At 41.4% G+C, this 16,839-nt stretch overlaps 1 protein-coding gene across 1 annotated transcript in view; it reads left to right on the top strand.

Moving 5' to 3' along the window:
* Positions 1 to 16,839, top strand: part of shank3a (SH3 and multiple ankyrin repeat domains 3a) — a 195,123-nt gene that overhangs the window by 128,977 nt on the left and 49,307 nt on the right. Inside the window, exon 14 of the mRNA XM_073471272.1 lies at positions 4,995 to 5,176. Coding sequence (XP_073327373.1) covers positions 4,995 to 5,176 — 182 coding nt within the window. The remainder of the gene's footprint in view (positions 1 to 4,994; positions 5,177 to 16,839) is intronic.

The raw sequence follows: 16,839 nt of genomic DNA on the forward strand, positions 1-16,839 counted from the left end.
TAATAGAAAAATATATAAGTAAAGAATGACCACAAGTTTGATAGCCCACATCCCACTGTTGAAGCTTCAAATATTTGTGGGTATATTGTCAGTTAGGTAGTTTGTCTGCACAATTAAAGGCTGTAAATGTATGAATTTATCATTGAACGTTTGTTGTCCTCAAGCTGAGAAGCACCTGATTGAATTACAGATACGTGGAGAACCTGGTTTCTAATAGATTAGCAAGTATATCTCAATTTAGCTTTGAGCAGTCTACATGCTATTCATGCAATGAGACTGAGACTTAGGTACGTTTTGTAATTTGTAATGTAATTTTGTTGTGCACTAATCAGGACAAATGTATGTGTAGAAAAGTGAAGTGAAAATATTTTAGTGTAGGGTGAATAATGTGCTGAAAATGATGGCAAAGCATGTATATGTAGTCAGTAAGGGCTGAGCAGTTTGTTTATCCGGTCCTCCTCTGCTTTCTCAAATTGAGGTGAAGTTTAGGGTTATGTGTTAATCGCACTAATTGACCCAGTCTTCTAATTTCTCTAAACGATAAAGTCTCTGTAAAGCATAAGCTGTCCGTGCACAAAAAAGAGTTGTTGTTCACAAACTTAATATGTTCTGCCCAATGAGCAGAGTCCACATTCTGCTTCCACCTTGATATCCATAAACACTCCCACATTGGGCAAGAAAGAATGAGAGAGCACATATCCATTCAAGTGCAGCAAAGCAAGGACAGACCGATGATCATTAGGATGCAAAGTGTGATGCTGATTATGACTGTGTTTATAATGTGCTCATCTCACCTTAGAGAGCTGGTCTATTTGAGGAAAAAGCCATTTACCTGAGAAGGCGAGGCAGTCATGTGAGAAAAAGCTACACTGAAGCTGCTTAGTTTGATAGCATCTGTGTAAATGGCATTTAATGACATTTCCAGTTGCATCTTCTGAGTTATATATGCAGTTCATAGATTTTGACAAAAAACTGAGTCAGTTAGACTCATTATTGAGCTGTTCAAATGTTAACCTGTCTTTAGTGGGCTCATTGATCCTAATCAAGCATTTGATAAGACACAAGTGTTTGCCCTTGATTTAGCGCAAATTGTACTTCAAAACCTCATCCATTCTTTGTTCTTGGTTTCTTTGTGCAGCCCACAATATATGAAATATACACTTTATGTTTCAATGACAGAGTTAACAGCAAGTATACTCCTTTTTCACAAAGGTTGAAAGCATCATATCCTATAAACTATTTAGGATAAAATTACATTTTAATAATATTTTACCTTTGCTTACATGAGGGATAAAACCATATTAGGAGTCAGGGTCACTGTAATCCATGCAAGCTCAATTACTTCTGCCTCATTCAATAGCTTCAGTGCACTGTTTTGAATCCGTGAGATGATAATATAGAGAGGAAATGGTCAGTGGGGGACAATAGCACTTGATTTTACGACAAACGATCTATGACAAATGGATTGTTATAGAGATCCAAGTTCATATACAGTAATGGACTTATCAGTGCGTTTGTTGGCTATATTTTCTTTCCTTTTATTGACAGTTGCCATCGTTACAGAAGCAGGGCTGATGTCGGAGACGATAGAGCTTTTGTAATACACTGCATTAGAAGTTTGTGTATATGTGTGTACTTGTGTGTGTACATGTAATGGATCCTGCATCTGTATCTTGTAAAAGCCACCTGTAATGAGGCACAGTGAAAGAGAAGAAGATGCAATAAAAAAAACATAATAAGCAAGAAAACAAAAGCTGTTATGCCAAATGCTGCACAAGTTTGCATATGAAAATGGTGACTCATGTCATCATGCAAAATTCATGCTTAAAATCGAAACACCAAGCATTAGATGTGTAAAATATTTGTTGCTTCTGGTAAAAAAGGAACAACATGCTCAAATGAAACAAATGACAGGTAGAATACTATTCAGTACCCAGCAGTAAACAAAAAGTTACACAGTGCTGTACAGGATACAGATACAGAAAAATGAACAACATATTGTACATACATCACTAAATACAGAAAAATAAATTACAGGCCCATTAAAGAGAAGAGAAGTCGTTTTTTTAAAGCTACTTGCAACCATTTACTGTACAGACTCAGCTGATCTAACCCATGTATGTAGCTGATGAAGGGATGCAAGCATTGGTGTGTTGTGGGATGTTGGTTTTGGAATAGGCATGAATCCTTTTCAAAAATATCAACAAATGCAACATGGATAGGCAAGAACGCTAAGTCGTTGTCACGTCCCTCTTGAGTGCAGATAAGAAATTAATTAGAAATCATTGAACTGCTTTTTAAAGCTTCCTGGTCAATTTAACAAAGAAAAGTCTCCTCTTTGCTCTCATTTGGTCTAATTTCAAAGTGATTGTACATAGCTTTCTGGTCGACTCTAAGGCTATTAAACTGTATTACAGCCAGAGAAGATATGAAATAATGTAGAATAATGTTGGGTGTTACCAAATTCAACTCATGGATGGACCATGATACTATTGCTTTCAATGGTAACTATATTGAGTTAACTCCTAACAGAAAGTGCTTTCGCATGAGAAATTGTAAAATCTTAACATTGTAAATGTAAAGAGAGCAGAAATTAAAAAGAAAGTAGGCTTGTCAAATTTTAGTTATGGATGATTTAAAATTTCTGATATCTGATCCGCGGTCATTGAAGTGTTGTCCAGTATTTTTACCTTAAATGTGGAGAAAATGTGCCTTGGCTCATCAAACACAAACTACAAAAGACAAGAAGTGAACAGAAACCAGCTCCACCCCCTACCTTCTGTCTAACACATCGAGAACATATGTCACCCTGAGCATCATCAGCTCAACTACAGGGAGCATCTTGGGTCAAGCTGTGCACATAACCTCACAGCATGTGTATGGTGTTGGAGAGGAGTGTGAGTGGAGGAAGCGGATTTGAGTCATTGAAATAGGTGTCCTTTACGGGATCTCATTTTGGCTGTCTTTGTCACTTTGACATAGCCTCATATCCCTGCTTCCCCCCCTCAGCTGTGTGTGCTGCTGATGTTCAGCACTAGGGCTCAGACATTAACATGCGGCAGCCATCCAGGCCCCTCAGTCCCTGCGGTAATTGGAAAGCCGTCAGCAAGCCGTTGTCTCGATGGAGAAGGGGACACAGAAAGAGAGGCTGTGTGAGATGGGGAGAGCAAGAAAAGCAACAGGGAGCAGGCGAGAGAAAGAGACAAACAAGGACTGAAATGAGGAAAGGCATAGACAGAAGGATGGAGAAGGGAAGGGGAAAGGGCACAGGAGGCTGGAATCAGGTGTATGTAAGAATGAAGGCTATGAAGTAACTGATACAACGTGCCAGGGGAGGAATGGCAAGAGACTGAAAGAGGTCGAAAGGTGTATAGACAGGGATGAAGGTGTTTAGAGATTTCTAGTCTTTTAAGGAAAGTGGCAGAGATTAGCATCAAGAGTCCCAGTCCAGGAGCATAATCAAGTCACTTGTTGCAGGGAATAAACAGTTTGTAATACATACAGAGCAGAGCTTCTATTTTTATAAAATACGTATGTCGTTAATAATATGTATTTCATTTGTTTTGATGTGTGTCCAAAAATGCTTGCGAGAACTCTTTGACGGCACAAGCAACAGAATGATGCTCAATGCAACTTACACAGCGGTGGCAAAGTAGTGATGAATGAAGACTATAGGCGGAGCTCTGCCGCTGCTGTATTAGAATTCACCGCCAGAGAGAGAGAGAGAAGAAAAGAGAGAGAGTGAAGATGCAATGCGAAGAAATGTTGAGAAGGAGAGCGATAGGAGGGTGAAATGGAAGCAAGAGAATGAGAGAGAGAAGGAGGAGATTCAAGGCGAGGGGAAAGAGGGAGGAGCGACAATTAAACCAAATGGGCTGGAGCTTTTTGCCCCCCGCCCCACTGCACACAAGCACACACACTCACTCACACACACATACACACACACGCACATGCACATACTCTAGCAGCCTGCCTCAGGGAGCCATGGCGCATGCACGCTCGCAGGCAGACAGGCAGAAGGAGATCAATCGTGCTCTGGGACTAGTGTGTGTATGTGAGTGTCAGCGATGTGTTAGCGACATGCTGGTGGTGGCGTATGCCATGCTTGCGGAGGTGCAATGTTAGCGGGAGTGGAGGGGGCTGTCTGTGTATGTGCCTGTGCGCACAGCTAGAATGCACACAGAGGGCTTGTGGTGTGTGAGTGTGAGCGAGCCGTCAAAGGGGAGGGGAGCCACGGAGCGCAGCAGCAGCAGCAGCAGCAGCAGTAGCAGTAGCAGCAGCAGCAGCATTGCCAGAGTGTGTGTGAGTGTGTGTGTGAGCGAGCGTGTGTGTGTGAGGGGTGGAGGGGAGAGGAGAGGCAGACACGGCAGGACTCCCGGGAGAAGAAGCGGGAGTCGGGGAGCAGACCCAGCCTCTCTCCTCCACAGCTGGAGATCAAGGACCCAAGGACGAGGCAGGATCTGTAGCCCAGCCTGGAGCAGCTAATACTGGGGACACACAGGAGGGGACAGAGATCCCCTCTCTGGAGAAGGGCTTCTGCTGGAGCCCTAACTCAAGATGTGTTTGACTAAGGGGGGCTTCCAGACAGATCTGACAGACCCACACAGAGGAGGAGTCAGTGCAGTCCCGCTTACCGTTAAACATTTCGGCTTCTACATCGGTTAGGATGCGGGGTAGAGGGAAGAGATAGAAGGAGGGTGAAAGGGAGCAAGAAGGATATTTTCTCTGCTATTAAGGAAGGAAGAGAGGGAATAAGAAGAGGAGGAGGAGGAGAGAGTGGTTGGGAGGAGTGTACTCTCCTCTCATGACTCTCCCATGGAACACTGACTGTTGAGCGGCAGGCACTGGGACGTGTTTATGAATCCCTCCCTGGCCACCGTTACAACCAGGGGGTGTCACCAGGTTGCTGTCCCACTGACGACCATGTCGGTGACCACGGGCTTCAGTTACCAGCTACCTGGAATCACCACAGTAACATATGTGTTTGTTTACAGCCCCGGCTCAGTGCAGCGAGACCCAAGCCCCCCTCATCACACCCCTCCAGCGCTGACGGGCCCCCGCGGGCCCAAGCGTAAACTCTACAGTGCTGTCCCAGGACGTACCTTCATTGTGGTCAAGCCCTACACTCCACAGGGGGAGGGAGAGATCCAACTCAACCGTGGAGAAAGAGTCAAAGGTAGGTTGTCTGCTATTATTTGTGTCACTACAGATTTTATATCCTCACTTAACCAACTACTGTGACTACTTCTTCTTGACCCTACAGCGGTTAATATTCTGTTTTTCATAGCATGTCAGCAGCGCTCTATCCCCACTATTGATGTTTAGGATCTCCTGTAAAGTTCATGGCTACATGTGGCTTTCATGACTGTCGGAGCTGGGTTTGTTGCAGAATAAAAAAGCAGACATTCATATGCTCTCATACTTTTCAGACAACAAAGCACACCGTTACTTCACTACGTTTTTGACTGCAAAGCAGTTATGTAATCTCTCAACCTGGAAGTCATTTCAGTGTCGTTTGAGCTTGACATTGTGAATTATCATTTCATTCACTCTGTAAATGTGCTGTTTTCTGCTCTACACAGAGGTGCCGTGGCTTCGCTTTTATGTGTTTGTGTGTGTGCTTTTGTCTCCATCCATGCTTCACTCAAGACTATGACTGTAATGACGTAGAAGGTAAACTCCATAATATTCTTCTCACCCTGTATCTCTCCCTATACACTTCAGTGTGTCAACCTTTCACCTACAGTGTAGCAATTAGTTCCTGGTCCTGTTTGAATCCACTTGAGATATGTGTATAATCTCAGTACTTCAAGGAGAGGGCATGCAAATTCAAACAGGTCCTGTGTGCCTTTTGGTTGTTGGTATGCATACACAAACTGTGTTGTTCCTTCTCTCTGACAGTGCTTCCCCCTGAACGTACAACTGCTTTTCTCCCTCCTCTTATCACCTGTCCACAGACACCCAGCTCCACATTGACCCCACACCCTACATCCTGCCACTTCACATACATCACCATGGATCAAACCCACATTAGCTTAATGGAACCAGTTCCCTCATGTCCTCAGAAAGGCTGGAGAGAGAGCGGCTGCACTCATGCAGGTCATGCAGACCTCTCATGTTCCTCTCAGATCTACAGAGGCACAGGAAGTACAGATTAAGGGTCAATTTGGATTTTCAATTTGGATTTTGTGCAAAAGACCACAACACACACACAGACAAACAACACACACACACACACACGCACACACACACACACACACACACACACACACACACACACACACACACACACACACAAAAACATATCTCTTCCTCTTTCTCAGAAACATTGGCTAGCAAACAACACACAAACACCTATCTATACCGACAAAAACCCCTTCTCCATTCTTGCCTAGATGTTTTCTGTCTTCCAGCTTCTCCGACCTTAAAAGCTTTTACCAACAGACCTCCCCTTGTATGTTTTGATGCTTCTTCTTTGTAGTATTGTGTCTTTTTCATGGAAACTCTGCTGTCATTTACACAGGAATTATTAAAGCTGATGATAAACAATTCAGATTGAACAATTCAGACTTGTGTTTTTGCAGAACAAAACCGAATGATACGCCATTGTCTGAAACTGATGCATACTGATGTTGACACAAATGTTATCGGGAATGTGATGACTCAACAGCAGCCAGTTTGCCTCCATCTACTGAATGGATATGCTGTCACTGTTTTTTTGTCGGTGCAGCTGAATCCATAACCCTGCCACTAATGTGAACACACAGTGTTTTGCCGTTCTTTCATGTTGGCCATGCAGGAAACAAGCTTACAGTCGCATGGCTGCCAGCACTATGGCCCAGCCAAGTAAACCATCTGGCTCTGTTATGCAACACTGACCATCATAACCATTACTGTGTTGAATTCACTATGCTTCTGTAGACCAGAGATGTAAACTGAGAAATATATCACTGATGTCAACTGGTTGTTGTACAGCTTAGAGCCCAGGCAGTTCAGGTTCTATGTTAAAGGTTCGTTTTTGTTGTTTAGTGCAGTAGTCCTATCATGTAGTCATGTAGCAGGGAATGACCAGCCCTCCTGGTGCACAGATAAGCTAGGCCTGAGAAGCCACTTCTTTTAGGGATGGATGACCCTTGGTTTGATACATAATGCATTTCATCTGATCTGCATTCATAAATGGATGAGTTGCTAATAGTGATAGGGCTCATTTGCAATGGAGGGCAGGAGGAGGTAAGGCAGGTGAAAGAGAGGGGAAACGATAGGAGGATTTATTTCTCTGTCTTTCTCCTGACTCATCTTCCTGATTAAGATGAGGAACAAATCAAAAAGCATCTACACCTTCAGGGTTATTGATTAGGCCCAAGGAAAGACCAGTATACATGTGTGTAAATGTGCACATATGTGATGTACATATCCACAGCATTGTTTGTACCTGGAAGCTAACTCTGATAATGTTTCATACATCAACTTGTTGATGATTCAGCTATGGTTAGATAACTAGCCTCTTCACCCCAACCTACCAACCCCCCAAACACACATACACTCATACACACAGTCACTCATACACTCATCTCTGTCTTCCTGTTCATGTCCTCACACCCTTGTTAATCACTCTCCATACCAGAGGAGCATCTTTACGATGAGATCAGACTGGGTAAATCTCACTAAATAATTTGTCTGTTTGTGTGTGCGTGTGTGTATGTGTTAGCATTCATGCTTACATTTAAGCATCACATAACTGTCTATTAGCTCATCTTTTAGTAGGACAGATTGGTGGCCTGTTGAGGCAAGGAATATTGTATGCCATACAGGTAAATATGTGTCTCACTGTATAGTTTAATGGAGACCATTGATTTTGTCCTAATGAAAGACGTACTGCACTGTTCTCAGCAGTAGACTGTAGCACATTCCCTGTATGTTAGTTACCCATTTGTAATATGTGATTTTTGAACGTTTAATATTTGCACAATATGATGATTTCTTCTCTATTTTTTTTTTTAGTGAAGGATGATGATCTGGATTCAGATGGTAAATACAGTAGAGCAGTATAGAAAAACGTCCCATAGTCTTGTGTTTGATGTAAAACCCACAGCTGAAATTACTGGTTGTAGACTATCATGTCACTTGACTAGGACAACTAGGTTGTCTACACATGGAAGGCTTGATGCTGTGATTATTAGTTGGTGTTTGTACACTGCAAGATATTCATCACAAATTTGAGTGAAAAAAAAGTTTTAAAATTTAATGAGAGCAAACAGCTTAATTTTGCAGCTGATGAGTGCTTTCAAATTCTAAACCCCATTTTAGGTCAACTGCAGGGTCTTCCTCAGTTATTTATTACTGTTTCACACATCATGACAATGATGGCAGTGTATAATAACCGACTAAAAATGAGAACTGTTATTTCCTGTAATAATTTAATGGAAGTATTTTGATGACAAAAGTCCACCAAACCCATTTTTTGAGGGCAGCATTCTGCTCAGAAGTGACAACAAGCCTCATTTATATATGTTTTTCTTGTAATGGTTCTAATGATTTTTCTCTGTTAAAATTATTCATAAAATCAGAAAACGACTATATGAAAACCCTACACCTGGTTTAGAATATCACACTAGAAATAGAAGCTAACATGGCTACTATATAGCTATATAACTTCTTTTAAATTAATTTTGTTAATTAAACTGGCAATAGAACAGTTTGTTGTTTTATCGTATCATTATGAAGTAACAATGTAATGGCTATAGAATAATGACGCCATCGGACCTTAGATTGGTTCCCTATAAATCTCGCTTTCAATATGCCCATTTGTCTGCCACGGGGCACAAAATCTACCAGGAAAATCAAAGTTGATTGGCGATCCAGTCAGGAAGACAGCCTGCACCATTTCTTTCTGCTTTCATGACTTTGCAACAGCTGCACAAGCAATAATACCACTTGGAAAACACTGTGGCTCTCTATTGGTAGAAATGGAACGTATTATTAATAATAATATGTTTATTAGTGTATAAGCACCTGAAACTATCGACAGAGGGAACAGGTCCTCTTCCACGGTGTCCTTTATGTTGCTCCACAATGTTTCTACAGTAGCCCAAAATAGAAAAACCATATACTGTCTCTAAAAAGGGTCTTTTGTAATTTTTTTTTAGCTTTTTTTAGACCCATCGTAAGTAAGGGTTAGGCGCATGGTGCTCAATTGGTTGCCATTAAATCCTACACACTGAACCTTTAAAATGACTTGCCATAATAGCTTTAAATTCTAGATCAATCTCTAACACATCTTTGATTTTTAAGATAATACGACAATCAGTGGTGCTGATTGGTTAAACTTTTATTTTGAAAATAAAAAGAAGGGTCTTACAGGATGACCCTTCTATCCCTGGTCAAATTGAGCAGGTGATGCTCTGCTCTCAGTTCAGGTTTGTGCCCAGAAGATTCAGACTGCCAGAGAGAGCGTGAGCAGCTTTGATTATAGCGAGCCTGAGAATCACTATCTCTGCTAAAAATGCACTCACGCAATTACTCCTGAATGCTCTAATAACCTGTTATGTTCATGATTCAGCCCTCCTTTGTTCAAAAATCTAATTCTGCTCATTCGAAACAATGCCTCAGAGGTTGACTTGCTGACTGAGTAGTGCTTGGGTTTGTTTTATGTGTCTGTTCAAAATGTACTTTCATACAGTAGTGTATGTTGTGGTAGGATAGTGCCAGAATCTTAACTGTAGACATCCACATACATATGTTTATGTTTGAGCATTTTAGTTTTTATATTATTATTTTGTTCAAAATATAGTATAATAATATATAATAAAGTATATACACCATAATGATGACCAACACTACATTTTTTTCAGTTATGTAATTATTCACGTAATGCCTTATAGCTGACATCCCGTTCAATGAGGACGATGAAGATTCCATTGGCATTAATGACGATGACGATGAACACATAGGTAAAATGAATATTTTTCTTTTTTAATTTTGAAAGAAGGATGACAAAGTGGTTGAAACTAAAAATCATTAAGGAGAGTCAACTATTTAACATTCTGCTACCACAAATAAATAATGTGAATGTTAAAGGCTTGTGTTACATCTACCTCAATGAATCTTCAGGCTTATTTTCAAGTTCACAATTTTGTTCTTAAAAGTGGCACGGTGATCCCACGTTTTCATCCTTCATTTTCATGTAGACTAGCACCCATAGTTGCACATGCACCCCTTGAACATTAGTAGATGAGCCTTAAATGCGTGCTTAGTTCCAATGACTGTCCCCATGAGCCATGTAACCAGTTCTTCCTCCATTTTGAAGAATTGCTTGGAAAAACTCCCAGCCTTCAGTCAGTGGTTGTCAGTCCATTGGTCTGCTGTCTGAGATCAATGTCTCTAGACAGCCTTCGTCTAGACAAACAGCCCTGCTGTCCGCCATTTAGCAGGGTCATCCACATCTAGCTCTCCAAGCAGACTGTTAGTCTCAGGTAATGAGATCTGTTTGTCCTTCCTCACTCACTGGACTGCCACTGGACCACAAAACTACCATGCATTGGTATCGTGGGGTGTTTGAGGGTGTGTGTGTGTGTGTGTGTGCGATGATGTCAGTAAATGAAGTTTAAAGAAATGGATGCTTCCAAGATCATCAGATCTGTGGTCTCTGTATTTGTGTACACGTGTGTATCTGGTCATGCTCACAGCCATTTGTTTGTGTGTGTGTGTGTGTATATGTGTGTTTTTGACGATATCTTTGCTACACTCCATTAACAGGTTGCCTGGGCCCATCCCCCCAACCTCTCACCTCCCCTCTCTATACTCATTCCCCTGCTCACCCCCTGTATTTGTTTCTGCTCTTCCCCTTCATTGATGTAATCTGATCTCATCATCCGGATGGACATCTCTTGAAAGGCCACTTACTATCACCATGGTAACGGACAGGGACACATGCCACCGTAACCTGGTCAAGCTTTTTGCACACTTGTGCGCCCATACACACCCACACTCGCACATACAAACACAGTCACTCACATGTACACACTTGCTCAAACTCAGGTGCAAAGGTAACACACAGGATCACAAAAACACATTCAAAGGAGCAGTTGTGTGTATCAACACTGCCGCCCCCTATCCGGGAGCATGAACTGCACATTCAGGACATTCGTCTCCTCAACAAGGTGACACATTTAAGAGCATGCTTCCGTAACAATGTATTACATCTCTCTCACACACACACACACGAACACACACACACACACACACACACACCACATACACCTTCTCCAAACGCCATTATAAATCTTGCAGACAGCCATGAAAATGAAACCAGCGCAAGTAACGTTGAGATTAGACATTCACAAACATGATTAATGGGGTTTGGCCGCACCCAGTGTGTGCAGAATATTAACACTGCTATGGGCAGTGGAGGATACCTGAACCAGTAATACTGACACAAACACACACACACGTACTGGGTTTTAATGGATAATTTGTGGTCTAGCTTCACACAGGTACAGAAAGCAGTTACTACTTGCTGTTAGGATCTCTGGGAACACACACACACACTACCTCAGCCATTTACTGATGCAGGCACAGATCAGCTGTCCTAGAACTGCAAAATTTTCTGTTGAACCCATTGTCTGAACATATGCTTCTCTTCTCATGTACTTAATCATCTCCAACAATAGCTACACGTATATGAGCACTGATGTGCATGTGTGTTTTGAACAAGGCCAAGAGCCAGTAGTTTATAGGAATGAAGCTCTGCACAATGCATTATGTTTTAGACCACACAGCTTGCTGTTGTTAAGACTAAAATGCATATGCATCTGCCCGTTACCAAGCAACAGGTGCTTAGTGCATTACAGCTCTGATATGCCATTTAAGGACAGAAATAAAAATGATAAAAAATTATGCCTTTAGTGAGTTTCAAAAAATCTGTTTGATCCTGAGAAACAATATTATTTTACCTGCATACTTTTCCTTTGAGTATATTTCCTTTTAGGAATACTCTTCCTTCCTTCCTTTTCTTTTTTTTTCTATCTGCTACTTGCAAATCAGGTTGGATGAGAGCCTGTTTGCTCACTGTTGACTTTGGAATAAATATCATTGTTGGCTTCCCACAGTGAGCTTAGGTTGAATTAATTAGACTTTTGCTGTCTGGCAGTTGCATGAAGTGGACAGTCTGTGCATGTATGTGTGGGTATTTCTGTTTATGTGCAAGTATGAGCATCTCTCCATTGCTCTTCATGCTTCATGAAGTGTGTGTGTTGGGTGCGTGCACGTGTACAAATGTGTAAGTATATGTCTGCCTGTGTGCTTGGCTTTGTGTGTGTTTGTCTTTGTGCAGCACAGTGTAAGTAATTGCCTCCCACAAGTTAGATAAACAGCATCCTTCTAGTATTCAGCAACCAGCTGTCCTAATATCCGAGGCACATATGGAAGAAATGTCTCGCTCTCTCCGTCTTACCCTGCCCTCATTCTCTCTGTCTGTCTCTCTCTTTTTTTCTTCCTATCCCTTATAAACGTATGCACACATATGTGCACATACACAATATACATTTATTTTTAGCAGTAGAAGCAGATGTGCGCTGGGCTTGTGCAGGTTTGGTGATTTTTGATAATTAATTTTGCAGTTAATGTTCTGCAATTGTGTCTGTATGTCATCCACTCATTTACTAGCACCTTATTAACACAGTGTGAGGCCTATTTTATCAATTATACAACCTCCGAGCCTATATCAGTGTATTTAATGCATTTAAATTAATTTTGTACAGTGTAACAGCTTTTTTATATGTGTAAACCAGATTTTCCCTTGGCAGATTGTGGCTGATGTGGCCATTTAAACATAATTTCAATAATGGTATTATTAGGCCACAAATATAGTAGAGACGGATATTAAACTTGGCTTGAGTAACAGAGTCCATATAACTAAAATGTAGGTATATCATGCAAAGGAATAGTATGTAGGTATGATTTTGACAATGGTCACATCCTTATGTAAGGACAGTATTCTATCAGATGATTTATTTTTCAGTTTCATGTTTTCTGTTATGAAGTAAAAGATTAACTAAAGATTTTTTTTGATTAGCAAGGTTTTGCAATTGCAGCAACATGTACTGTTCAATTGTATATCCCTTTCTTTTCCTAGGTTAAAACCGTGAGCGCTGAGTTCCTAAAAATACTGTCTTTTAAGGCTAAAATGATGATAGAACCCTTTATACACACACTCTTAGATTTGTGAGCTATTTCACAAAAAACCCTCACCTTAACACTGCTTCCTACCTGGTAGCTACAACCCCAAATGCTTTGCTCTTCTTAGATATGAACCCTAGATGTGAAAAGTGGAACCAAAAGAGAGGAGAATAAAAATGTATGATACTTAAACAGAACTTTTCAAACAAAATACTCTCTGTTGAACCTGTGTTCTCATTTATCTTGCCAAACCCTAAGAGGAAAGCCTGAGAGACCACGAAGATGTATAATAGCATAGTGTAGTGTGCATGGGGGCATTTGAGGAAAAAGTGCGTTGGGGATGAGAGGTTTATAGTGTGTGGCCCATGTTCCCAGGAGAAATTAATGGTATCACAGTATGGACCTGAGGCTAGTTTATTAACAGATTTCACTCGTTGGCCATTCATATTGTTCCAAGATGTGTGTGCGCATGTGTGTGTGAGAGTGTGTGTTATTGATACTGGACAGGGCCACAAGCCTAAGGCAAGGACGTTGATGTCACAGCTAACCTTCTAGCTGTCCAATCAGAGTAGCAGCGGGGTGCAAAGTCCCGCCCACACACCTACTTGCTCCCTGCTGAACACACCACCTGTCCTCCTATTCCACTCTCATCCTCTCTGTTTGTTTGTTTTTTCCAAATATGGCCATACGGTGCTCACAGGATCGTCCCACACTTAGCCTCTCACTGAAATTAAAACCCATGCTTGCCTAACCTACATGTGATTTACTGAGCCTCACACAAAATGCTAATTAGAAACACAGCAGTTGCAGAGTTAATCAGTATATGAATAAACATGAACAGGAAAACTGCTGCATAAACAGGAGCCATTGACTGACGCAGTTACATATTCAACAGAAACGCTGATGTGCTTTAGATTTACAATCACTCTGTTATGTACAAAGAGACGCACACTGTTTGAGTTGGGCACGGCGAGGGACAGGGCTGAACTGACTGAGTGGCTCCAGATGGTTGGTAGCAACAGGCATTTTCTATCCTGCACAGTGACAACCTACTTTGAAGTCATGGATATAAAAATGTGCGTGGAAAGGTCATGTCCTTACCCAGTATTGTCAAGTAGAGTAGCTTTTAACAAATTTTGAAAGCCTTGTGTCTTGACCTCTTCTTGTTGAGCTCTCTCTTGTCAACTGCATGCACAATCTCCCTGAAAGAAAAAAAACAATCAAACAAGAATTGAATCTGAGATTGTCCTTGTTATTAATGTCATTCTGTTCAACCCCATGACCACTCACCACTTTAAGTCCCCCATGCTGCCACATGCAATATCAGACAGCAACAGGCATTTTTTGTCATGTAATAATATGTAGCCGAGGCTGGAGCGTGGGCACTGGTCAGCTCATTACAGCATGTTCATTTATCATGGGATAAACACCATCACTTATGTGACGCCATGACTGGTCAATCAAACGATCAGGTGTGTGATTAATGACTCCACAACAAACAATCAATCACTGATCTATTTAACAATCAACAGGCAATCAATGGTTGGTCTAAAGCTAATCAATCACTGGCATACTCTGATGGAAGACTCCATTATTGTTTTTGCTCCATGCTGATCAGTTTACCAGGTAATATCATCTGGATATAATTTTGTCACATCAGTTCCCGTCACTGCTATGATGTAGATTTTCTCGTATGTGAACATGCATACAGCTAACTGATAATTCACCCTTTGTTTTTGATATAGTTTGTTTCCATTTGTGAGCTGGGTTTTTGTGTAGTGTAAGAAAAGACAGAGGGTAACTGTTAGGTAGCCTGTTCTATTTTTGTCTCCACCTGAGGGCTGATACAGAAGAAGAGAAAGAAAGAGAAATGGAATAAAAAAACAAGCGAGAATGAAAGAAGAAGAATGTCATGTAGGTCCCCTGAAGCCTGAGAGGGAGGGAGGAGATGAGATGAGAAGAGAAGAGGGATCCCTCCGAGTCAGCCTTGGAGTTTTCCTCCCTCCTCTCTTCCTCCTCCTCCTCTCCCACTATAATTTACAACACTTCCGCCCTCCTCGCTTTTTCCTTTTTTTTTCTTGCTGCAGCCCTCTTCCTTTGATCCACTCCTTCCTCTCACTCTGCTGTCATTCACAAAAAAGGCATTTCTCATTGTTTCCATATATTTTATTATTTCTTCCTCAAACTTGTCAAGTCTTTATTTCTTTCAGCCCCCACCCTCCACCCCCCACCCCCCAGACTCTCTGTCTCAGTTGAATACTGATGAGCCAGACTGCGCCACTTCCTCGCCCTCTTCTAAGCAAAAGAAGTCCTGTGAGGACAGGCATGCTGCACACATCTGACTCAGAGCAGTGTGACTATCCCTCCTTCTTCGTATTTATTGGCTCTCTACTTCATTCAGTCTTGGGTCTACTCTGGGGTCCACTCTCCCTTTTCCACATCACCTTCTTAATTGCCAGCCACCTCCACTTCTCCTAGACCATGCCCACCTCCGTCCTTAAACTTCATTTTATTACCTATTCAACTCTTCATTTTTCTGTTTCTCTTACCTACTCCTGCTATATATATATATATGGTTCCCTGTGTCCTCTGTTCCTCCTTCAGAGCATTAGCATGTATTGTCCTACTCCTATATTATTGGTAATGATGACCATCCTTGTTGCATGACTGTACATGGTCATCCCCCTTTCTCTTCCTTATTGTATCTGTGTGTGTGTGTGTGTAGGCGTGTGTCTCTGGTTGTGTCCCCCTTGTTTCATAAAGATGCAACTCTGCTCTCTCTCTATTACACTGAATTGAACCGAGGTTTAATAAAGAGTGCAGGGATCCAAATCTAATAACAGCTCCACTCTGGTTATTGGAATGCTCTCCACACTCACCTTCACACACTTTCCATCACGCGCGCACACACACACACGGTTATGCAGGCTGAGATATATACTTACTCTTTATGCAGAAAAACCTTACTCAGCACTCTTATTTCACAGTATATTATACTTACTGTTCATCACGTGCAAACAATAGCGCTGTGATTGTTTTCAGTAAAGCATTGTCACAAATTGTTTTAAATGAAGAATAGTGGGATCCCGACATGGGAGCTAATCCAGAGGTCAGGACCAAAAGTGCGATCCCTGATGTATTAATATTTGTTTGGTACACTGTATTAATCATGAAAAATTATGTGAATACTCTTAAGACCAAAATATCTTTATCTCTTCTAACATAAACCTCGTTTTTGAAACTGTTTTTTAATTCAATTGAGGTTTGGTTTTTGTCTGAGTCTCATGTGTGAACACATCTCAAGACTGAGAGTGTTTGTTTATCATTAGGGCCCACAGAAACCAAACCGACAACAAATAACTAGTGGCGACGACGGCTGACTGTTGCATCACCTCATGTCACTTTAGAACCCAGCCATGCTGGGACTGGGAGACAGAGTTGAACATTACGATATTTTTGACCAAATACCCTCACTGATGCGACAATATTGGAGGGATGACTGTTGATTCTTTCACAAAATATTAACACAGAGAATTTTGATAAATAAACATCAGTAATATGGTTATTTTAACTCAGTGGGTAGAGGCAAGTATTAGAACAAGTAGAACAGTTTGCTAAGTTCAGAAAATTACATCAATTTACTGTAATGCAGCCTTTATAACC

The sequence above is a fragment of the Pagrus major genome, chromosome 8 (genome assembly GCF_040436345.1).
Source record: "Pagrus major chromosome 8, Pma_NU_1.0".
NCBI classification, from domain to species: domain Eukaryota; kingdom Metazoa; phylum Chordata; class Actinopteri; order Spariformes; family Sparidae; genus Pagrus; species Pagrus major.